At 37.4% G+C, this 26,339-nt stretch overlaps 1 protein-coding gene across 3 annotated transcripts in view; it reads right to left on the bottom strand.

Moving 5' to 3' along the window:
- The window catches only part of EPHA3 (EPH receptor A3), a 367,575-nt gene that overhangs the window by 114,392 nt on the left and 226,844 nt on the right, over nucleotides 1-26,339 (bottom strand). For all 3 annotated transcript variants that reach the window (XM_004440066.3, XM_087418216.1, XM_087418217.1), the window contains exons 4-5: nucleotides 9,889-10,044; nucleotides 8,874-9,209 (exon numbers count right to left, since the gene is read on the bottom strand). In XM_004440066.3, the coding sequence (XP_004440123.1) occupies nucleotides 8,874-9,209; nucleotides 9,889-10,044 (492 nt within the window). The remainder of the gene's footprint in view (nucleotides 1-8,873; nucleotides 9,210-9,888; nucleotides 10,045-26,339) is intronic.

Raw genomic sequence — 26,339 nt, 5'->3', positions numbered from 1 at the left:
ACATACCTATTTCTTTTTCTACTAATGGACCTTCGTTCTGTGAAATAGCAGGCCACAAAACCAAAGATGAGAAAGGTTCTAAAATCCTTTACAGAAAGTGAGTTGATAGGTGTATTAATGGCCAAAAGAACGTATTTATTGATTAAAATTATATTAGTAAGGAAGTTCTGAATTGTAGTCCCAGAATCACAAAAAGTAAATGAAACAGGAAAAGTTATAATTAGATTTCCAGTTCAGTCCCTTCATGTGATGGATAGTATTTTGCAAACAGAAGACAAGAAAAGATTTGTCTTTGCTCATCAAATTAAGTGGATGACAGAAGCCATTCAGTCTAAAGCCAAAGACAGGAATGTTTTCATTATATCTGATAGTCTCTAAATGCTATTCTTCACTGCATATATTAATGGTCCGTCAATAGGAAATCTAAATAAAATTAGGTCAAGTTCTCCTTGTTTTAAATAATATTATTTACTGGTCATTTTTGTGTGCGTGTATGTGAGGAAGGTTAGCCCTGGGCTAACATCCGTGCCCATCTTCCTCCACTTTATATGTGGGATGCTTACCACAGCATGGCTTGAGAAGCGGTGTGTACCTCCACGCCCAGGATCCGAACCTGCGAACCCCGGGCTGCCAAAGCTGAGTGCGCAAACCTAACCACTGCGCCACTGGGCCAGCCCCATACTGGTCATCTTTGAATGGGGTGGCAACTGTGAAGTTCTCAAACTAATATTAAGCCCCTAGAAAGTCCTACCAATAAGTGTTGGTTTCCTTTCTCTTCATGTTCTTGTATCTGACCTAATTTACAGAAAATTATTAACTTCTTTATTATTATGGATAGGAGCTATATTACAGATAGAACTGAAGGTAGAGAGAACATCACTTTGCTTTTGCTAAAGCGACATTAGTGGAACAACTGACAAAATTGACTAATATCTGCAGATGAAATCAAAGTTTGGGAAAATGTTAATATCCTGATTTTGATAAAGATATTTTGGTCATGTAAGAGATTTCATTGTTTTTAGGACATTTACACTGAAGTATTTAGGAGTAAAGGGGCATGAAATGTGCAATTTACTCTCCAGTGGTTCAGAAATAAATAATATCTATATAGAGAAGGAGATGGGGGAGAGAATAATAAATCAAATAGAGTAAAATGCTAACTTTTAAGGAATCTAGGTGAAGATATATGCACATGATGTGTACTCTAGTACTATTTTTTAACATTTTCATACATGTGAAAAAATCAAATCTTATGATAGAAATTGTACACATACATGCAGAACTCCAGCAGGGTAAAGTGAAACAAGAGGGAAAGGTCCATCATTGCAGGGAAGACTTGGGGTCAGGATAATCTTCATAGAGGAAGAAATAAGTTTAAATGGAACTAGAAAAAAAACATAAAAAATGTGAATGCCTGGAGCAAAAAAGTCAAGGTTGGCAGAGATGTTGAAAAAGGAAATACTGGAGCAACACCAGGACCCAGAGGATGGAGGGAGATCTCTTTCAACTAACGTAAATTGAGATAAACGTGATGGCATTTACCTAAGTCTCAAGCTGAAGTTGTTTATTTGACTGTAGGACTCCAAGGCAAAATAGTTCTGGGACTGATGGTACTTCACTGTCAATAATCTGGCAATCAAGAATCCAAGTACGAAAAAGTCAAAAATCCCTAAAACTTATTTTGTGGGTTGAATTTATGGCTCAAAACTTTTAAAATGCTATTTTAGACTTGAAAATAATTGCAGATAATACTCATTTAAATCCAATGATGTCATTTATTTCATTCTTTCATTATAATTCAGGCATTTACATGCTAAGAACTGTATTTATTGACTCCATCCCATGCTTTTTTCAAGATTAAGTTTCTTAAAACACAGATTGAATGAGGTTACCCTTCTACTCACAATGTGTATCTCTATCCAACATCCCACTATCTAAGATGCAAGTTACTTGGCCTTCTGTGACTATCCAACCTGATTTCTTTTTACCCCTTAACAAGATCCCTCTCCACTTCTCAGTTTCCCCTTCCTGTCACCTAGGGAATTCAACTCCAATATTGTGAGAGATATATATATATATTTCCTTTTTTTAATACCTATCTGATTTATTTCTATTTTTCAAAGTACATCTAAACTCTTCTCTGCAAAGTTTTCCCTAAAATTCTTAACTGCCACTTCTTAACTCATTTAATTACATAGTGTCTCGTGCTAGCTTATTTGTTTCATATAGTTTTTTAAAAATCTATACTTGGATTGTAAACTCCTGCATGGCTGGGGGCATATACTACATGAACATAACAGAGGCATTCAACTATATTTCATGATCCATTAACCCTTTTTACAGATACCTCAAGGGAAAGAAGCTGCTCGGCAGTAGGACATTTTTATTTAAATTAATACATTTTAGCTCCAACACTCTTTTATCTTGGAATCTCAATATAATTAAAAGAGGACTCATAATTCATGGCATTATTTATTTACAAATGTTATAACCAGGAATTTAAGCGTGGAGAAAAAGGTACGAGCATCTAAAACAATTCAAAAGAGCAATCAGTAGCACGTGAGAACTTCTTAAATGTAAAAGATGAACCAGACATGGTCCAGGCACTAGAATCTGCTAAGCTGGGGAGATGGTGGTCTCAGTAGTAGAGAGGAAAAGAAGAAGGTGAGAAAGTGGTTTGAGGGAGAAAGTTATCATTTTTGAATGATGGGAATTTCCATTAAACAATCATTCATTCATTCAGTAAACATTTGAGTGATTACAAGGTGCTAGTAAGCATTGTTCTAAGTCTGAGAAATACAAATGAGAACATCAGACAAGGTCCACACCCTCATAAAATTTACATTCTTCTGAACAATTTAACATAAAGACACAAATGAGAAATTATTACTGGTTCTCAGGAGGGGACCTACGTCAAGCGAAGGCAAAAACCACAGTGCAGTATGGATGAGAGAATAAAAGGAGAAGGAAGGATTACTCGATCAGGAAATCTAATCTTAGACTGAAAATTAGGAGACAGATGGAATCTTGAAGAGACAAGACAATTTGTATCACATGTGTGTTGTTATTGCTGCTGCTGCTATTTCATTATTTGTATCTTCCTCCAAGACGAAGAAAAACCAATACAACATGAAAGGCAAAGAAAAAGAGCCAGCAGAGTTCTTGTTAAAGACGCTAGAAGGGGAGGAGTTTGCTTGAGAGCACATTCTTTAGAGTGGGGAATCGGCGGGAATTAGCCAAGTACAGACTTCAACGCGAGGAGGGGAAGAGCACTTTCTTTTCCCTCTTAAACGTTATGGTCTTACTAAGTTAGGAGAGTGTAAGAGGAAAAACACACTCCTGTATGTCTCCTCTACTCTCAATACTCAACTCAAAAAACGCTTCACTTCTGGTCACCAAATGTGTGGGGATCTTCCCCACACCAAGCAATTCTGCAACACCAGCTGGGTGTCCTACAACTCAGTTCAGTTCTGAGTCAGCATCAGATCCCACAAGCTAAGAGCTCCAGTCCCACAAGATACCCCGCCTCAGATCCCAATCTCAAGTCCAGGTTGTTACCTGTGCTTCTGATCCACTAGCTATAAATTGGAGATCCCCATAACCTCCTCCTCAGGTTCAGTTAATTTACTAGAGCAGCTCACAGAACTCAGGAAAACATTTTACTTGCTAGATTACCAGTTTATTATAAAAGGATACAACTCAGGAACAGCCACATGGAAGAAAGGCACAGGGCACGGCACTAGGGAAAGGGCACAGAGCTTCCATGCCCTCTCCAGGCACATCACCTACCAGCACCTGTATGTGTTCACCAACCCAGAAGCTCTCTGAATCCCATCCTTTGGGCTTTTAAGGAGGCTTCATTTCATCAGCATGATTGATTAGATCACTGGCCACTGGGGATTGCACTCAACCTCCAGCTCCTCTCTCCTCCCTGGGCCTGAACCAGTTGCTATGAACAATAAAATACACCTTTATGGCTCTTATCATTTAGGAAATTCCAAGGGTTTTAGGAGCTCTGTGCCATGAACCGGGACCAAGACCAAATTTGTATTTCTTATTATAATCACAATATCAGAGAGGGAAAATCATCTGTGGAGAATGAGTAAAGGATGAGATTAGGTTTGGGGAAGAGTGGCGATGATAAGGAAGATCTCTTGCAGAACACCCCTAAGAAACTGTGATAAATGAGGGAGAAACAAGGACCAAGTTTATTGTGGACGGCATGGGTTGTAATAAATTTTCCCAGCAAAGTCCCTCTCTGTCTCCAAGGCAGCATTTCTTTTCTTTTCTTTTTTTTTTTTTTTTGTGAGGAAGATCAGCCCTGAGCTAACATCTGCCAATTCTCCTCTTTTTGCTGAGGCAGACTGGCTCTGGGCTAACATCCATGCCCATCTTCTTCCACTTTATATGGGACGCCACCACAGCATGGCCTGACAAGTGGTGCATGGGTGCGCGCCCGGGATCCGAACCAGCGAACCCCAGGCCACCGCAGAGGAGCACAAGCACTTAACCGCTTGTGCCACCCGGCTGGCCCCGCAGCATTTATTTTCATAGCTACATGGCATGAATCCCAGGATCACAGAAAGAATATGAGAATAGAAGTTGAAAGTGGAGTTAGAGTTGGGAGACATAAGTGGAAGTTGGATCTCTTAATGAAATGTTAGAAAAGCTTCTGGGATCTTAGCTTCTCCAGTTGTAAAATGGGGGCAGGGGTGGACCGCGAAATTGAAAGCCCATAAATTCTCTGTTAGTGCCCCTGATTCTAGTCTGAGATCATTATATGCTATAGGATAGTGAAAAAAAAAGGCAGATTCTATGATGGAGGTTGAGAATAAACAGAGACGGATATTCCACTAGTGGAATGATTGTTTCTGGAACTGAAAGGTAAACACACTCATTCAAGGAAGAAAACAAGAAGTAGCAATTTACACCAAGTTATAGCTCTAAGACTTTTGTTTTGCAATCTGCAATTCTTTCTGTACATGTTTGACTGATGGGTTCATGGATACAACCTTTATGTAGAGACCATGTTTTTTATCTCACTGACATACTTTGCCAAACTATTGCGAGCTGAGAACTAACATCCGAATGTACAATGTAATCCTTTACAATTTAGAAGGTGCCTTATCCTGTGGTCATCACATGGCTTTTACAATGTAATCAAGAGAAAAATCAACAAACTCAATCTCACAAACTAAATTAAAAGGGACACATTCACATTTCCTCTTTATATCCATGTCAAAGATAGAGAGACCAGGAGGAATTTAAACACCATGGCTTCATATCTGTCACAGCCATATCTTTCTAGTGGTGGGGAGCTCATTTTTCAAAGCTACCAGTCCATTAACCTTCACAAGAACAGAAATAAAGCAAAACAAAGAAACACTCCCTGGAGAAATGGCATTACTTCTAATCTTGCTTATATATCTTACCATGGGGATTTAACGATGGAACAAAGACCTCTACCTCCCCAGGCACATGAAACGATACAGACACTCTGAAATAAATATATAAAATGCATAGTGGTGCATGCTGTAGATGAATTTGTGATGGTTTTAAAAAATGAGAATGGGGTTAGAGAGAGTAACTGATATCATCCTTGCCAGATCTCTGTCTCACCCTGTGATGTGTAGCAGGGAGGGCCAAAGCATCAACCCTATGTATTTTGTAACGTCCCGGCCCCCTCGCGGTTGCACTTCACGTAGATTCATTTGCTGTGTATATCTGGAACTATTAGTTTCCTGATAAATGCATTGTCAGGAAGCCAGAGGCCAAGGATAAGATAGGAAATAAGGAGCTCTTGCTTGTTTTTATATGTTCCTGTTTGACTTAGGAGATAATTATAACACAGATTGATGCTCCTATTTTAAACAAGGCAGTAAATCAGCGTGAAATATAGGATTTGGGAAAGCCATTTGCCACATAATTATAATTTCTTAAAATTCCTGTGTTCACTGAATATGAGAAGCTATAATCATGTGATACATAGCAATAGCATTACTCATTCTTTTCCTCTCATGGAAGACAGTTAAATAAATCTAAGTTACAAACTTTTAAATATTATTAGTTACAAAGTTTAAATATCATTAACTGAAGCAAAGTAAAAACATTTGCTGGTTGGTCTGGAATCTAGCTTCAATTGGTAAAACTTACAGATTCAGTTAGCAAGATTAAAATAATGATTCATGGGCCAGCCCTGTGGCATAGCGGTTAAGTGCCCACGCTCCGCTGCTGCCGGCCTGGGTTAGGATCCCGGGCGCACACCAACGCACAGCTTGTCAAGCCATGCTGTGGTGGCATCCCATATAAAGTGGAGGAAGATGGGCACAGATGTTAGCCCAGGGCCAGTCTTCCTCAGCAAAAAGAGGAGGATTGCCATGGGTGTTAGCACAGGGCTGATCTTCCTCACACACACAAAAAAAATAATAATAATAATGATTCAGTGCACTTCATTTAAAAGTCATTTTTTTTCCACAAATAAAGTTTATTTATCACCATGAGACAATGTAAAAGTGTAAGTTTTCATCAATATAAGAAACCAGGAGCAAAGTGAGATTTGGGAACAAAAGAAGGATTTGGAATCAGAAAGTGACACATTTGAATATGGACTCCGCCAGCGGTTATATTCAAAATCTCTATCAATGGCATGGCAGGACAGGGACCCCTCAAGAGGGAGGAATTCCAGCACAGGGCTCTAGAGACCCCCTTATGCCAGGAGTTACCTTTTGGTTGCTGGATTATGGGGGAGGATGGGGTAGAGCTGAGATACTGGGTGAAGGGGGCTACTCAGGGTCCTTGAGGAGTTAACTGGTACAGATGCATTTCTATAGTCACCTGCAGGAGCAGTTAGACCTGCTGTGACCAGTGTAGAAGCAGCAATTTAACAACCAGCAGGCATCCGCTTGCATACTTGCCGAATACTGCCTGGATGATGCCTATTAATGGCGCACGAGCAGTCTAACTAGCCTTCCTGAGCCAGCCAAGAGAGAGAAAAGCAAGTTCTGAGTTATTTGGCGAGTTATTTGGCTGCTCTAAGACCTCTTCCAGCACGCGGGAGAGTCTGGTCTTCTCTCCTCTCCCTTTTCCTATGGCTTCCAGTATACATATCCTCAGAGCAAAGGACGAGTCCCATTAGAGTGCAGAGAGACTTCCACAATTTAAGCAAATGCAGATAAGAAGCAGAGTTCACACCAATCCTGACTTCCCGCTCATGGGTGAGCCCACCTGGAGCAGACAGGAGGACCTGTACTTCTAGCAGAAACATCCGCAGGGGGGCGTCCTTCTCTGCCTTTCTCTATTCTTGGCTCCAATGTTTGTTTGTGTACAAATAATACAGTAATGTCTCTGAATTGAACTGTTTGGAATGTATCCCTAATAATGATATCTTGCAGCAACAATTATGCACAATAAATATCTGCCAGCTTAATTTTGCACAAACTTTATTGATTACCAAAGAAAACTGTTTATTACTCATTCATCACAGTTATCAACATCGGAAAAATGGTTGTCTTAACTCAGAGGGTTATCATTGGTATGTCTCTGTTTACTCTATAAAGTATAACTCCTCCATATGTTTGAGAGAATCACAACTAAAATCCTATAAATAATTTTGGACACCATATTTTAAAAAAAGAGAACAACTATAGTGAAATAAAGTACAAGAATTATCAGAGAACTAGAAAACACACAGAATATTTAAAGGGTGATTGAAAGAACAAGATTTACTAACAGCAAAGAAGAGAGAAATGTTGTGTATGTAAGATAAAGAAAGTGAGAAGTTTGGTTTTTTGTTTAATTTTTTCATTCCATATTAAAGAGCCTTAGCTCATAATATGCCAACATAGTATGGATTCACACTGTTCTCCACCAAGACTCCTTTTCACGGGCCGGCCCTGTGGCTTAGCAGTTGAGTGCGCGCACTCCACTGCTGGCGGCCCGGGTTCGGATCCCAGGCGCGCACTGACGCACCACTTCTCCGGCCATGCTGAGGCCGCGTCCCACATACAGCAACTAGAAGGATGTGCAGCTATGACATGCAACTATCTACTGGGGCTTTGGGGGGAAAAAAAATAAATAAATAAAATCTTTAAAAAAAAAAAAAGACTCCTTTTCGCTATGCTTCTCCACAAATTCCGTATTTTGAATTTTCAAATACAAACTACATCTATTAAATAAACTGGGTTTATTTTCTTTTTCTTTTTCTTGCTGAGGAAGATTCGCCCTGAGCTAACATCTGTGCCAATCTTCCTCTTTTTTGTATGTGGGTCACCACCACAGCATGGCTGACGAGTGGTGTAGGTCCGCATCCAAGATCCGAACCTGCGAACCCAGGCCACTGAAGTGGTGCACGCCAAACTCAACCACTACGTCACAGGCCCAGCTCCTATTTTCTTATTTTTAATTAATCAGATAATTATAACTATCTGAGCTATAATACTCAGAGTTTCTGATGAGCATGAAGTAACTGAATGACTATATCAAAAAAACTGATATAATTGTAACTAAGGTAAAGATGCTGATAGTTTTAAATATCCTACACAATCTTGTCCAAGCTAAGTTTCAATGTCAGTTAAGTTCTTTGAAATATCAAAATGTTTCAAGGAGCCCCACAAGTACTATCTCCAGAGACCCAAATATTTAAAGATTCCAAATTGGGAAGCAATGGAATAAACTAGTTTAAAATCATCTAACAAATATGATTTATTCTCACTTGAAGAATTAAGTTGAGTTACTTAATGTACCATAATTGTCTAAAAGAGATAGAAGCGAAAATCCTGGGGCTCCTTCAAATCTTTCTTCCCACCCTTTTCTCCACTCTCTCTGTTCCTTGGCTCTGAGGCGGCAGGAGGAGGCAGTGTCCCGCGGGTACTCACCGGCCTGGTTCGTTGTGATAGTGACGGCCGCAAACTGCCTTGGCGGGGCGCTCAGCTCGGATACCCCGTTAACGGCATCAATCTCAAAGGTGTAGTTAGTGTGCGCCAGGAGGTCTGTCACTGTCACTGTGGTGTTGGCGAGTCCAGACTGCCGAGGCAGGAAGCGGACATGGGGGCCACACGGCTCACACTGTTGTACATTCCACCCGCATTTTTTACAGAGAATGTTGAAGGTGACATCTTTCCGGCCTCCTGTGTCCAGGGGCCAACTCCAGTCCAGGATAACCGAGGTCTCATTTATATTAGAGATAACATTTCTTGGTGCAGATGGAGGTCCTGCAAAGTAGTTCAACAAAGATTAATGAGCCTCACTTCTGTTTTCTCCTACAAGGGAAACAGATAATTTACAATGGAACTGAAAGAGGTAAATAACCATCTTGTCTTGATTATATACTCTTAATTCGTCCTTAGAGGATCTGTGAGATTACAGACACATGGACTCAAGAGCACTGTCCTCCCTAAGCTAGGAATGGGGGAGTTCTGACTCAAGGCTGAAGATGCATTTACCAAGTCCCACAAAGGAACATACCACTAAATTCAATGCCCTTGTGAATAGTTATGAAAACTTTAGTATTAGTTTTATAAATCTTAGTCCTTTTTCCTTATGACCTATGACCAACATATAACAAGAGGGAATAGAAATGTTAAAACACAAATCCCACACCTGTAGCCTTCCGTTATGTCAAATGTAATGCAGATCTGGAACAAGATACAGAAAATTTTCTTTCTTTCTGGGGGTCCTGTTGCAGGAAGTGCCTTAAAAACTAATTCATTTTGTGTGATAAATGTTGCATTTGTGGTGAGCCAGGCATGGAGAGTGAAGCAGAGAAAGTTTTCAATTTGCACATGGATAAGGGAAGGAAATGGGCCAAATGCTAAAAAAAAATCACAATAACAAGAAGAAAAACCAAAATAAAACAAACATGGAGGCATGGGTCGCAGCAAAACTACTCACGGGTACAAGCCATGGATGGAGGGTCTTTGTCTGCTCTGAAGTAATTATTCTCACACCTGCAGTTCACTGAACCATCTTCGTGAGTAGAGCTGTGAGGGGGGCACTTGGCACACTTCATGCTACCATCCGAGGCCTTGTAGAAACCTGGGCGACAAGCTGCAAACAAAACGACTCTTTCAAAATTATGTGATAATTTTGAAAATGCATTTTTGAAAATATGTAAAACACGTTTCAGGATGTTAGGGCATGCATTCATTATGAATAAAAATCCATTTTTCCCTCCCAGAATTTACAGAAGCAAATAGTGTGGCCCAGTGTAGTTTTTCCACATATACATTTGAATTTGCACCAAATGTTAAGGGGAAACTCCCCCAACACACAAGATTTAGATTATTCTGGCACTACAGTATGCTGAGATTTCCAGCTCGGGTTTTCACAGCTTTACTTGGCATTAGACTATTGGTGAGAAAATAAAGCAAAGCCGTGTCATCACGCAGCCATTCCGTGTTTACGCGTGATGCAGTGTGTCCCCTCTCTGCACTACAGCGAGCACCACGTGACACACGCCCTTGTTCTCTCATGGTTTCTGCGTGGACAACTTCATCCCCACAAATTGTTAGCAACTGAAGGAAGAAATCATGGCTTCGTTGACATTTTAAGACTCTTGATACATGGTTCTCATGAGCTGTGATATGTTTTTCTGCCTCGATAGTATCATTCCTTAACTTCTATGGCAATGGCCTAAAAAAAAGATTTAAATATACTTTCTTGTCTATATCTCAAATACATAGGGAGGTACAACTTCTATTTAAACTGATCTGCCTGTGAATTACTACCAGATTAAAGCTTTTTAAATAACTCTATGTTACCTTCTTTCTTTCTTAAAAAAAACTTACATGTTTTTTTAAGTCCAGTGAACTGGTTATCAAATATTGATTTCAGCTGCCCATTGAGTCTTCACTGTCTATTTACTTCTTTTATAGAAATATGCCTCCATTATATTATTTTCATTTAATCTGATATAAGATTCAAAGTGCTGTACTGTTTTATTGGATCTATTTTCATACTTACATTGAGAACTGAAATCATAACGAAAATCCTAAGTTCCTTGACATTACTTTGAGGAAGGAATTCAGAGTCCAAATTTTTTAGGTTTCCTCCAGATCATCTTTAGACGTCAATAATTTCTTAAATCCCTAAAACTCAATTTCAATGCCACGTTGAGATTTGATGGCTTAAAGCACTTACATATAGAATAGGCCCCATAGATTATCTTTATCATTGAATTCCACAATTTTCTTATATCAACTTCATATTGTGAATAACAGGTTATTTGCATTTAAGTAAAATCTGTGTGGACAAATCTTAACTTTTATAATCATTAAATGCATTTCAAAAGATAACACATCATGTCCATAATAGTACATCTTCCTACTGAACGTTTCTGGGGAATTATACTGCTGAGTGAAATACACTGCCAAGACAAACAGAATAATTTAAAATGTTAGCAATCATTAATATAGTCATACTGTTTTCTAGTTCCTACTAAGAATGGCTGTTCTAGGACCATTTTACATTAAATTGAACAACTTTTAGTGTTACATTGAGAGCCACTCAAATAAATTCTACTGCCTTAGCCAAACACGGATTAGGATTATAAACTTTTGAACATTGTCTTTAAGCACTGGTTAGAAACTTCCACTCATATCTCATGTCATATTGCCTCAGGGGGAAATGACATAAAGTATAAACAAACTACACACTTAACTTCTGGTTTCAATTTAGCTCATAGTTGAGTGCCTTTAAATTTGCAAGACAGCATTGCTGAGCCTTTAAAAAATTAAGTTGCAGTCTTCCAACGTACTTTGTTATTTTGTTTGCTTGTAAATTTGTCCGTGTGTTTTTATTTGAGGTATTTACGGTTTTTGCAACAGTTAGCATAAAGGTATTCACTAAACAATCACTTTTTGTTAATATTATAAATGGCTATACCATGTGATACTTAAAGAAAGGACAAGACAATCACATAGTCGCTTCTTAGCCACAGCACTACAGCACAGGACTTCTGACAGTAACTTGAAAGTAGCTACAGTTAATAAACCTAGAAGTTGAGAATGCGACTCAAAATAGTACCCAGACTTTATCAAATTATGACTAAATAATAACCTTAGAGACGATAATAGTAAAAGATATGTAGGCACAAATACATGCAGTGAAATAAATATTTGTCAATCATCTACTCTCGTTCAGGCTCTTTGTTAGCCTTAAAGATACAAATGTTCCCCATTTCTGCCCATTCCAAAAGAGCCTTTGCGGTCGAAAGCGAGCAGCAGACATTTTAACACAGCCACACAGAGCAAGTGCTCCATTCTGACTGAGCTGTTGGAAGAGACTACACAGAAGGAATCCCCTTTGAGCAAGATCATGCAACGATAGTAGGAGCTGGCCTGTAGGAAGCATAATTAAATGCACAAATAGAGCAACATGAAAAGACAAACTGTTAAGTAGAGGAATGTTGTGAGTACTGCTGGTTACATACTTAATATCTAACCCCTGCTTCCTGCTTGCTAATAGAATCCTGACTATTCAGAAATGCATCCAGCCAAGAACTCTCTTACTCAGACTTCACTGCAAACAGGGATAGATGGCCAAAGTTTTGGCCAAAATGATGGCTAAAGAGATACAAACAGAAATCTGATGAAAGTCTTTGGGATACCATTTTCTTTTCTAATGAGACGGTCAAAATTCAACTGAAGCCACTCCATCTACATTACTCCAGCACTGATTATGAGCACAATGGTTTATCTGTGACCATAAATTAAAGGCCAAGAAAATCAGAGAAATGTGTACCTTGCACTTGTCGACCCAGCAAGCATCTATCTCAAGATTTCTTATACATCCAAAAAAGAACACCCTGTTTGTTTAAGTCACTGCAGTCAAGTTTTCTTTTACTTGCAGCAGAAAGGATTTCTAAGTGATATAAAAGACGAATCGAGAATCCAGTTGAGATGTACTAATTAAATAGCATCACAGCATAATGGAGCTAAAGAGATGCTAAGAAATCACATTGGCCAGTCTGCGTGTTTTACATCGAGGACCCTGAAATCCAGGCCGTCAGGTGACACACAGGCAGCCTCTCCTCTGCATCTTCTAGCACCAGGTAGCAGGTCATAGGCTTTACCCACCGATTCACAGACATCCACTGAATGTCAACTGTATGCAGAGTACAATGCAGATTCCACAATAACCTCTTAAATTTTGTAGATGTCTTTTCTCTTTCTAAAGGACTTTCATATGTACCATCTCAAGTAAATCTCACAACAGTTCTGTTGAAACAATCAGGGCAAGTATTAGCTCACTCACTTTACAGAATGGACAGTTGAAGCACAAACAGAAAGAGTAGCATACCTAAGATACCAAAGAAATTCAATGATAGTCTGAACCAACAAGAGGTTCTTCTGCTTTTAATTTTATATAAATCACTTACTTAAAGCAAATTATTATCTAAAACCATAAATTATTTTCCTAGCAATTCTAAACTGTTGGTATGACACTGAAGAACAGTCATCTAAAAAATTATTTAATTAAACAAATGCCATCCATTCCTAGTAAGAAACCATTTCAGACAGGCTAATGTTCCCTTGTCTTTTTCTAGGATTTTCTATCTATTTGATGTCTAACACTGGGAGTCTGTCCATATTAAGACTAGGGTGACCCACTATATGTGGGAGGCATACAAGTAAATTTTCCCTTTCTTGCTACAAGCAGGATCTCTAAATCCTCCACTGAAACTGTTCAACAAATTTGAGATCATGACTGGAGAATTTATATTCACTAATAAAATTATTATACAGGTAGGAAACACTCTCTTTAAATGTATAAAGGGAAATTATTTATATAACATACTCACTTTAAAATTTTTCTCACCCATAAATAATCTCCCTCTCTTGCAGTAAATCAAGTTGTGCTTAAATACCTACCTATGTCTTATATACCTTCTTCATCCTTCAAAAAACCCTCATGGAAAAATTTGAGACTTTACCTCTAAGAGGCATAAATACTTGTGTTTTATTATATTCACTTATAGTTACAAAAGCAATGACTGTAATTTGAAAGCATCTTCTTCCCTTCCTTGAACGTAAAATGAGTGACATAACAATCTGCACATTTCTCTCATTTAAGTATTATTTTAGAGACTGGGAAGGTTTGGCACATAAAAAAAAAATCTCGGTAAGGAGTAGAAAGCAGACACATTAATGTATTTTCTTTCCTTTCATTACTCAAGGGAAGTCTTGGTCAACTTATTACAGAATATCAAAGAAAACAGAACAGGCAAGAAGGACAAACAAATTAATACTAATTAAGATTTATCTAGTTTTACATTTTAAAATAGAAAGCTCCCACTATATAGTCAAGGCCCTCCCTGCTGTAGGCCAGCTACTACAGCAATGCTTGCCTAAGGCGAGTACACACACTCAAAACCCGCTGCCAAAACTGCAGACTTCTGATCTAGCTCTTCCCTCAGGTCACCTAGTAGTGCATGTTCCCGTCTGTCACACACTAGTAAAATCATTCATAGATTTCAACCCCAGGGCAGTGATTCAACAGCTGAAGACCATTTAAGTGGAGGCAAATTGTCATCTTTTTGCTGTGGTCCCAGAGATGTTTTATCTCCTGGCTGTAATGAAGATTTTTGAACTAGTTAAGTGTGGCAGGAACTCTCATCTTGATTTTGTGCTGATAAATCAAAGAAGGATGATCCATGAATCTAAATTAATAACCATTAAAAATGGGAGGTAGCGCCTCCTCAAACCCTCCTGGATATCATCACAGATTTACAAGGAATCAGACCTGTTCATATAACGTTTGGATTTCATTTATTCACCTTCATCAAACAAACATGTATTTATCTCCTAAAATGCCTGAGACACTTTATTGTGTCCAGTCTTACAGTGATAAAAGTGACAATCCTAGCTTAAAGAGGAGACCAATTCCATATGGCATTGTGACTTTAGAAACGGATCTCCTCACTTGAGAATGTAAGTGCTAAGATACTTTTCAACATGTTATTTTCACCAAGAAATTCCCTGATTTCTCTACTTTTTCTCCCAACACTTCAAGGTGTTTTCAGCATTTTGTAGGAAGACCAGTGGACTAGGAAGCAGGAAATGCAGGTTTCGATCTTGTCTTTTCTACTAGATAGGTGTTATCTCAAAGTCATTGACTAGGTGTCTTCAAATTTTAATGAGCTTCTTGGCATAGTGACTTCCTCCTCTATAATTATAAGTCTGAAGTTCCATTTTTAGTAATTATTATGTATTCCCAGGTTAGACTCTGAGCGATATAAAGACAGGAATTATTTCCTATTCATTTTGTATTCCCAGTCTGGAGCACATTTTCCAGCACCTAGCAGTTGACGAGATGCATTTTTTTAAGTGAATGATTAACTTGCAACCAATTGTCCTCTCTGGACTTCAATTTCCTCATTTATTAAATGAGAAATGTTGACTAGGTTGTTTCTAAAAACTCTTCAGATAAGACACTTTAAAAGGTTAATACTTTGTATACCAAAATTTGTAGTATTCCTAGAACTTTCTAAGTAGAAAAAAAATAGAAGTATCTTAATTTTCATCACTGCTTTAAGGATTAAAACGAGCCATTGAAATTAAAAAATCACACAGAGCAACAAGACAAAGAAATGAGGTTCTCTTCTGACTGAAAAGAAATATACTTGAAAGAGAAATGACAGATTTTTGCCCTTTTCATGGTTTTTCCAGTATCAGAGAAATATGTATTCAAAGGGAATGCTGATTTCACAACTGGATGGATTGAAAGATAAACTGACTGCCTAAGAAAATAATTCCCTATTATTAGACTTTCATCTTAACTAAGAACATAATAAAACTGTATTTGATTATATTCTTCCTTTTATGTACATTGTAGATGGAGTAGACTGTTTAGAAGTTTGGGAATCTTAAGGGAATATACTATTGATACTAAATATTCTTTTTAATTTTTGAAAATGTAAGGCAATGTGATTTTTTTCTCTTTTAACGACAAGGAAAACGAGCCCAGTATTAAAAATACAATTTAAAAGAGAATACATTTCCCTTCTGTCAGTCTGCAGTGATGTTTCACTTGCCTTTTGCTGGCTACGCTGGCTGTTATTTCCTCTATCGAAGTGCTGAGTTAGTGAGGGTATGCTTGCTCATCTACTGAACAAACCCCCAAACTTACTGAAATACACCCGATGGGTCACAGTGGAACAAAAACAAGGAAGTCCTTGCCAAATGTTAATTTTCTATTGAGAAACACTAAAAATGTGAAAAAAATAATAGAAGGAAGCCAAAACAATAGCAATTTGTAGTGAATGAATTAGAAATATTTTGGGAATCTGCTGACTCCATATTTACGAAGAGGTAACAATAAAACAGGAACTAAATACTATAGGTCAGTCGTGGGGTAAAATAAACTCCAGCTTTGGAAAATAATAAAAAAGAATGAAATAGGGAGTATTATGAGCACTACCTATACAATGAATAATAATCATAAAAAGCTTCAAGATAGAATCTTGGCCTCCTTCCCAAAGCACACAACACACTTTTCCTCTAAGTTGTAATTGATGGGTTGGAGCAGGGCTGATACAGAGAGCGGGTAAAGTTACCATGGTGAAAGGAAACAAATGCACTTAGTAAACCAGGGTGGCTACTGTTGAAAGAAAGTAGACCACCTTTCCACGCAAAGTGAATTTCGTCTCCAATTGACTAATGTGGTTGACTTTTAAGAGAAAACATGGTCTTAATTAAGGGTTAAAAGGCTCATTTCAATTTGAATTAACTTTAAATTAAAAAATAAAGCTGTTGGTAAACAGGGCCCTTTTAGTATTCAGACTTTAGCTCCATATACACAAGGCTGTACTATCAATTCCCAGCCAAAAACACAATCTAATGACCAGAACGAGCGCTGACTAAACAGATGATTTCCTGGCCTGACAGGGTCTATTTGCTGGTACAAGGTCAAAGCAACTGTTTATTGCCAAAATGAGCTGCACTCCACAATCTTACAGGAACTCTATTCTTTGCCATTTGAATGGAGGTACAATGCTTTGTGGCAAGGCCGAGGCATTTCAACACACTAAAAGTGGCTACGTTCAGTCATTAAATCCTGCCTGCAATGTGCAGAATTTACAGAGTGATCAAGTGTTTCCTTCTTCTGTTCCTGCCGCTGTTCAATAAAAAAGGCCTAAGGCAAAATGCCACCACACCATTAAACACAACAGAATCAACCACAGTCTAGCATGGCTCGAAGATAGCTTAGTAACAAGACTTTCTTGTGTTTGTTGTTGTTCCATCAGGTTTAGCAAGCCAGGTGCCAGTAACATTGAAAGATGTCCACTATGCATCCACCACAAGAGAATGCTAGAACAGCCCTTGGTCCTGAGGACACTGTGTTTTGCCAGCTTTTCAGTTGTCTTCCACTTTCAAGGAAGAACTAAGAGAAGCACTAGTTGAGTTTTTCTGTCCTTCATATCAATGCCCAGAGAATGAGACCCATTAACTAAGTTTACAAATTCATAGGAATATGTATGTAATGAGCAGGTAAATACTAAGAGAAGGAAAGAGAGAATGAAAGAGTAAATCATTTTTATGGGATGTTATTATGGTGAATGTAAAATGCATAGGATCCAAAACTATCTGCGGGATATACTAATAGACAGCCTGGAAAAGCTTTTCAGAATAGTGCCAGAGTTTTCTCTAGACCAGAATAGCATTGGAATCTCTACAAAAAAATATTCCCAGGAAGGGATTTTGGAGAAAGTAAATCATTTCTACATCTAAATGTGCCCTATTATTAGCATTTTCCAGGCTGCATTCAAGCCATGGCTTGAGCATGGGGAGGTCACCAAACCAACACTCACCTTCATAAGTGAATGTTAGGAGAACAGAATTGCCCTCATAAATTTGTAGTCACCCAGATTACAAGTTTGAGACCCAAGTCATGAAAACCTTAGATGGTACTTCCAAAGTATCTATTGTATGTGAATGCACAAGAATAGTTAGGTCCTGTGTTTGATCATATGCAGAAAGATATACAAAAAATGATATTTATTATTATTTTGTGAGGAAGATCAGCCATGAGCTAACATCCATGCCAATCCTCCTCTTTTTGCTGAGGAAGACTGGCCCTGGGCTAACATCTGTGCCCATCTCCCTCCACTTTTATATGGGACACCACCACAGCATGGCCTGAGAAGCGGTGCCTCGGTGCACGCCCGGGATTGGAACCCGGGCCGCCAGCAGCGGAGCGTGCTCACTTAACCACGATGCCATGGGGCTGGCCCCCCCAAAAATGATTTTTATATGGGAAAATTATAAAGAATATAATGCTCCAAGGGGAAAGGTGGTTAAATTATGCTAAGTTCATACATCTTCATAAATAAGTTATGCTATTGTCATACATTTATATGATGGAGTTAATATCTCACACAGAAAGATGCTCATAATATTTTTGTGGGAAAAAAAGCAGGATAAAATAATATATATTAATCCTACTTTTATTGTTTATAATTTCTTATTAACATTATCATTTATCTAGTGAAAAACTTAAAAATTAAAGGCATCTTAGAAGCAAAAAGATTGCACATACACACAGTTAAAAAATCAAAACACTTTAGTCGATGAACATTGCGTGTGTGTGTGTGTAATTTGAGCTTTGGGTGCATGTCACAAAAGTACAAAACTAAATATGCCTACTCTGTGGGGCTTAAATCTACACATCTAGATCACTGGCTCTCTTAGCCTAAACACACACACTCACTGCAGTTCTTATTAGTTCCTGTTTCTATTATACTGGTCTAAGAGTTTCCTTTTTTGTCTTTTCCTCTCTTCTTTAAAAAATGCAATGTGGGGGGAAAATTATGGTCAACTGCAAATATTGATAGCCTCACTAATATGAATTTCACATTTTTGATCTCAAGTAATTATATCCTCACTTGGGAAAATTTATACATAAAATAGCAGAATTTTTAATTTAATTTAAATTAGAAATTTAACTTAATTTAAATGAAAATCCATAAAAGGTGGAAAACTCAGAAGAAAAACAAAAAAAATTCTGTGAACACTGCAAGACACAGCGCAAAAATATTTGCTCTCTTAATATACTGTTAATTATCTAACTCTCCAAAAGAGAAGATGACCATCTAGAATTTTGAAGAATGGTGACATTGTATTTTATCAGAAGTTCTTTAAATTGGCTTTACTTTTTAGATAAGTTTTTTAAAAATAATGTCAATTTTCTTCCTGAGGAAATACCTTGACAACTTTCAAATTCACACCGTAACACTTCATACAATCCTATCAGCTTTCCATTCCCTTTTGATTTTTGAAATTTATTAAAATGACACATTTGACAATATTATGGTTAAAAAGTGGAAGGGATTTAAAATAAATCTGTGTCATTTTTACATTGAGTATTCACTTTATGATCACAAAATATTACCAACTAGGAGAAGTTTGCAATTTTAAAGTATTCAATATTTGCTTCGAGTAACTTCATGGCTAACAGCCATTTGTAAAATAACATAGGAAAAAATGAGTTAGTGTAATTCTAGGGTCTCTTTTTTTTGTTTATTTTTATGTTTATGGCAAATATTTGCTCCAAGATAGAAAGGAGAATTCTACTCAAGGTATTCTGAAATTCACTCTCTAAATGGATATGAATGGATTTCACAATGAAACACAAAAACTATCACAAATAGATGTCCCTGGGATGAGCAAAACCCTTAGCCAAATGAGTATTTCACAAAACCTTAAACCAATCGTCTATTTTGAAACTGTTAAGGAAGACGTGAATGTTTATACTTGTGTAGAATAGCATGTTTACATATTTGAATTGCACATAAATTAATTCCATCCTATTCAAGAAAAGAAATCTTTTTTTGTGTGTGTGTGTGAGGAAGGTTAGCACTGAGCTAACATCTGTTGCCAATCCTCCTCTTTTTGCTGTGGAAGATTGGCCCTGGGCTAACATCTGTGCCCATCTTCCTCTACTTTACATGTGGGACGCCTGCCACAGCATGGCTTGATAAGCAGTGCATAGGTCTGTGCCTGGGATCCAAATCCACGAACCCCAGTCTGCTGAGGCGGAGCATGCAAACTTAACCACTACACTACCAGGCTGGCCCCAAGAAAAAATCATTTTCTATTTGCATAAGAATGTGAAGATTTTAAAGAAAAAAATTGTCACTATAAGGGTTTCAAATGTGTATGTCTATCTTAATTTGTATGTCAGAAATATCTCTCCCTCCCCCCAATTAAGGTGGAAACTTCTCAAAGTGTAAAGAAGAATCTCATGGGCAGGTGTCACAGCAATAATTAGTATTTATGGTGTTATGAAAATAAAATGCAACAGACTTGAATCCCTTAAAGTGATTAATTTCTAAATATGGAGATGAACATTTGTTTCTTCATAGTTATGACTCTATTATCCTAGAACTTCACGTTCAACTTGGGAGATAGATGCATTCCAATAAAAGGGATAACAACATTTAATCCATCTAAGAGCAGGAGAGAATTAAACGGCAGAAAGGATGGGAGAAAGATGAGAAAATATCATTGAGGAAATTTTAAAACGCATTGCTTATAGTTGGCAAACATTTACCACTCTTCAGCTACAAATAACTGGGACACATTAGAAGTTTGAAACATAAGGAGGAAGAACAACAGTAGAAGGATGTCTGCCATTTTTGTTCACTCCATCTGGTCATTTCACATAACTTCAGATTTGGTCATCCCTGCTCAGTGTTGCCACCCTTGAAGGGTGGTTGTGGTGGAGGAGACAGAGAGAGAAAGAGGAGGGGGGAGGGGGAGGAAGGAGGGAGGGAAGGAAGAGAATGGGTATGTTTTTGTGTGTGTTAAAATAGCCACATCGTGTGTGTGCATTTCTTGGATTTAAACCACTGGGTACATGTTGCAAGTGTTTCTTCAGGGCAGAGATCATTATATATTCCATCCATCCTTCAGAGTTACTGTTTAGAATTTGATTGACTTGAGAAATTTATTCAGGATAATTGTTTGTCTTTTTATATCCTGCAAATTTAGGGGTTTAGATCTTGTACATGATCCTAAAGAGGTGAGGGATTGGGAAGGGAATGGGACATTGAGTCACATCTTATCCCAGCAGCTTCTGAAAACCTGAGAGTGTTATCATACCTGTTGGGGTCACCCTCCCCAGATCCAGCTGCCTGAAGAGAATGGTTCCCACCTTTATGTAACGTAATAACCACCACTTACTGAAAATCCCTTGCGTGTCTAGCACTGCACTTGTGTTTCACTCCTGTACTTACAAAAATCATGTGAGACAGATATTATCTATTTTTCCTAAGGAGGTGAATGAGGCTTAATGATGTTAAGTGCACTAGCTGCTTATTCCCACTATTAAGCGTTGTAACTAGAAATCAACCCAAGTCTGAGGGCTTCCTAGACACAGATATTTATGTGTTTTTGCATCCATTGTCTTTTCATCCTGTAAAATTTAAAAGTGATAACTAATGTAGGATTGACAATGGATCCAGCACCCTAAAATTAATGTAACAAACTTACATGGTATGACTGTAAAGATATTAGACAGGTTTACTAGGCACACAGGAAAAGTGATTACCTCACATTGTCACAGTAACTGCTTGTCAATAGCAGTTTTCTCCAACAATATGCCTAGCCTATGTCTAACCAAGTGAGTGGCTCTGATGGAAGGAAAGTCCAGCCACGGAAACAGAATCCTAGCTGTTACAGGTCTGCTAGAAACGTACTGGGGAGCTGAATTCTTTGCAGGGGAATCTGCCTTCTTACCATAGAATGAATTTTCAACTTTCTCTATGTTATCAGCCGAACAAGGAACTTTATTGTATAGGGGAAAAAAGCATACCATAAATAGTTTCAATCAAAAACTAAAAGGGCTAATGCAATTCCACTTTATTGCTTTAGTCTATTAGACATTAAGAACTCGCAAGGAGCCTAGGAAAATAAAACATTCAACTTTATGTATTATATACATTGATAGGTGATTTTTCACTAAAACATAACACTGCACTTGGAGTTCTTCAAAGTGTTTACTGAAGAGTAAACGCTCAAAATACCAACAAGAGTGAAAAAAATTAGCATCTTTCCCAAGACTTTAGGTAGATTAGATGTACTGCAGAAAAGATGCCTATAAAAGCCTTCAGCACTGCCCCCAATCTGTACTTGTCACTCTGATTATACATTTGGCACAACTAAGTAACAACAGATTTAAAAACCAATAAAATTTTTATTAATAAGGACGGGGAAACAGTAAATATAAGGTGTCCTCAACATGTAACAACTGAATCTGTACCATTTTCCTTCTGAGAAAATCTTGGTTTCATAGTACTTTCACTTTAATTGATGATATATATATATATATACGGAAGCTATATCTGAAAAGAAGAATAAATTTTTGTGACTAGCTATGTTCAGGAATATCTGAAATCATCCAAACTCATAGTCCCGTACCCATTTCTGATTGCCTTCACATTTCACTATCTCCGTGCTTATTTCAGGTAGTTGAAATTTTCCTTCTAAACAGTGTGCTCTACTCAATTGATATTGATATATCTTGCAAGGCAATATAGTTACTGAACCTACATATAAATTAAACACTGAAGGTATAATCATGTTTTCATAAAACATATAAAAAACATTCTATTCTTTAAAACTCAACTCCTTTTATATTATTGTGGTGTTATAGATAGGACAGTGAGCACCTCATGTGACTTTTTTTTTATGCCTTTATTCCTTGGCACCCACTAGAATTCTTGGCTCATGAAAACCAACGAATACATTTTGAGAGAAGAATGGAAGCCCCCTTCATCTCTCCACAGCAACGTCCCATTATCGTATTTCCTATGCCCAATTACTAGGTGCAACAAATCACAGACATCTTAGTAGACCAAATTTTTCTTTAAAGAATCAGTCTCATGCTACGAATCAATCATAAAATTTCAAAATGGAAATATAGGAATAAGATGGGAAAATTTTTAAGAATATTTATGTGTTCCATTAGATGCTAAATGCAGAAATATATAATATATGTAATATATACATAATATATAATCATATATATAATTAACAATAATCATAATCATATTTTAAAACTAGAAATAAATGAGACTCCCCAGTTTCTTCCAAATATTCCTTATTAAAAAATTCTTCAATGTTTAAGCAAATATCCCCAAGATAAAAGTAAAAATGAGGTTGTTTAGTAAAGAAACTTTATTTCCCAAGTGAACACAGTAAGTTAGTTTAGAACAGAAAATGAGTAAGTGAAATTCCAATTGAATAATAATAATAATTATGGTATGTACATGATGTAACCTTAAAAGTGAGGCCTATCATTTTCTGTGACATGTACAAAGCACTAAAAGATTCATGTGATATGTAAAGCAAAAAGTAGAAAGCAAAGATTCTGGGGTTAAAGCCTTGAGGCAGGAAAGAGTTTTGAGAGCTTACGAAAGTAAAAGAAAAAGAGAGTATAGCTGAAACAGAGAAGATACATGGGCCTCAGCTCAGTCTGGGGAGGCGTGCAGACCATTACACCATGCAGGGCCTTGAAAGCGATATGAGGGCTTGTTTTTATATAGTAAAGTGCTGTGGGAGGTCACTGAATTGAAATGTCTCATGCATGAGGTGTACCATCACCAGATGTACATTTCAAAGAGACCATTCTTGCTCCTATGGGGAAAGTGCACTGAACTAAGTGAAGAAAGGAGCAGGCAGGAGACTGCTGAAATAATCCCAATTAGAGACAACATGACACAGATAGAGAAACAGTTATGGGCCTAGTAAGAAGTGTGTACTTTTGAGATATATTATGTAGATAATATTGATAGGTCTTAGAGAGAGAATGGATGCAAAGCATAAGGTGGAAGGAAACATAAGTTCTGACATCTAAGCTTCTTGTTTGAGTTGTTGGGTGCTGGTCCTATTTCCTGAGTTAGGGAATGAGTGGATACATGGGTAAGGACACAAGAGTTTAATTTTGGATATGTTACATTGAGTTAGCCAAGTAAGCACTTACTGTACTGAACTGTGTGGTAGTTACAGTGTTTGCACTGCAAAGAAACTGATTCCAATGTTTTCATATTAAGGAAAATTCCACATTTACTTTCTTTTGTCATATAGGCTTTTGTTTATTTACACCAAATGATGTTCGTTATCAAAAACATGAGTTTCCATAGAAGCCAACATGATCAAGCAATATATAGCTTTTTTGTATAAACAGGAATATAATAAATATTGCTGGAGAAATCTTCCATGTTACGGATACATTAGAAAGACAAACTGTCTGTCCTGAGTTGGGTGATTCTTCTTCTCAGAACATGGTAATTAAACCAGAATATTGATTTGATTTCCTCATGACCCAGACACTTGGCTTCAAAAACAGAAAACCCACGTTCCCTCGCCTTCAACATTTGCCTGATTTTGCTAATATACACTATTTATCACAAAGGAGAAAAGGAGAAAAATTATGAGCAGATCAACAAAAATATATCATGAGTGTTGGACCAATAATTTAAAGTGTAACATCCATGCTAGTGAATCAGTAGGAGATATTATTTTCTGTGGATGTTGTAACTGTTAAGAGCACAGGTTCACACCGCTCAGGCTCAAATCTTCACTCTTCCACTTACTACCCATATAACTGAGCAAGGCACAAAGCCTCTTCATGTCTCAGTTTCTGTGTCCATAAAAGGAGGGTAGTAAAAGAATCCTACTAGGATTTTGTAAGAATTAAATGAGAGTATAACAGTTCAAAAACATATTAAAAACTAGTATGTATTAATATAGATAATAAAACATATACTTAATGTATACAGATATTTGTAAAATCTATGACATAAATCAATATATTTGTCAACGTATTTGAACATTATTAAACCACATTTGCCTTTTCTTAGTTTTCTACTTTTGGAGATGTATTAAGCATTCACTTCTCCTTGGAATAATATTACAATATCTTTTTCTGTTAAAATTATATTTTTTCAGAGGCTTCACAAAAATATATCACATAAAAGCACCTCTTGTCCAAGTAAGTTATTGATAGATGTTCAACCATCCTTTGCTGTACCCAATACTTCCAACTATGTCTTTGTGACCCTGGTGATTTCCATAGATATATTATGTCTACACAAATTTTTATTTAGCATAGACAAACCAGACCGATGGTTTGTCCTCGGTTCCTGGTTGGTATGCCAGTACATCTCATCACAATGACTAATGTCTTCACTGTTCTCTGAAATCCTTGTATTTTCTGGTGGAAGGACCAAGCTGAATGAGTCCCCTAGTGGGTAACTGAAATGGTTACCCCTGACTTTGTAGCACAAAGCCTCCTTGCTCCTTTATGTAGATTCACTCTCCCCCCACCCCCAATACTGGCAATCTTTTATTTTTATTTCTTTGGCTGCCATATGCACTAGCAAAGACTTACAAACTTGGCTGACTTCCCTCCACATCTTGTCCTCACTTCTCGAATGAGCCTTCTTTTACCGAGTATCAAAACATATCTGACTTTAAAATTCCTTAGTTTTGCTGCATCTTATTTCTCCATAAGTACACACTGTTGCTAAGGTGATACTGATCCTTTCAACTTTCAGCCACTTGTCCAAATCTGTATCATGTTGGCACTGACCAATGTCTCCTCTGTCTGATAGCTTTTCTGACAGTTAATGAGAAGTAAAGGCTAGAGCTATTAGTCCAAATCCTAGGGGATAAGTGTCCAGATTACAAAAACCACATTCACATATGGCAATAATTGGCAGGCTCTTTTAGGTGATCACAGTATTACTTCCAAAGACCCAGTGGATACGTAAATAATTCCTTGGTGCCAAATAGGAAACTCTCCTGAATAAGATAAGCATATACTGTTTTTTTGTGCAATTACTGCTTGTTTTCAATGGACTTTTCTAACAAAGCAGATTCATTTGAATAGTTTATGCCAGAATATATACAATTCTACCAAAATTCTAGACTTAACTCTATGGCAATTGAAACCTCAGAAATAAGACACTGCAGTCCCACACTGCACAATGTTTTATAGATTTAAATTAACAGAAACCAATATGTTTATACATTTAAATACCACAGCACTAGGAGCAGCAGCTCAGCTTTGTAAATAATACTCCTTCAAAAAGCTTCATACTATTTATAGAATGCTATTTTAACTGATCTTTCTCATTCTTTTGATTTTTCAAGACTAGCACAACATGGAGTCTATTTCTGCTATGACATTTATTAATTCAATATTTAGGGATTCAATTTTAGATACAGTGAATTTATTTACCCTTCTAAACTTGCTCCTTTGTCCAAGCTGGATTACAAGGCTCTATTGTACTCCTTTCTGATTCTCTCTAACCTTTTTCTGTTTCCTCACACTTGGTA

The sequence above is a fragment of the Ceratotherium simum genome, chromosome 27, assembly GCF_057802395.1.
Source record: "Ceratotherium simum simum isolate JZ-2026a chromosome 27, ASM5780239v1, whole genome shotgun sequence".
Taxonomy (NCBI): Eukaryota; Metazoa; Chordata; class Mammalia; order Perissodactyla; family Rhinocerotidae; genus Ceratotherium; species Ceratotherium simum.
Note: the sequence above shows the minus strand (reverse complement) of the source record. Positions and strands in the feature narration are given on the sequence as shown.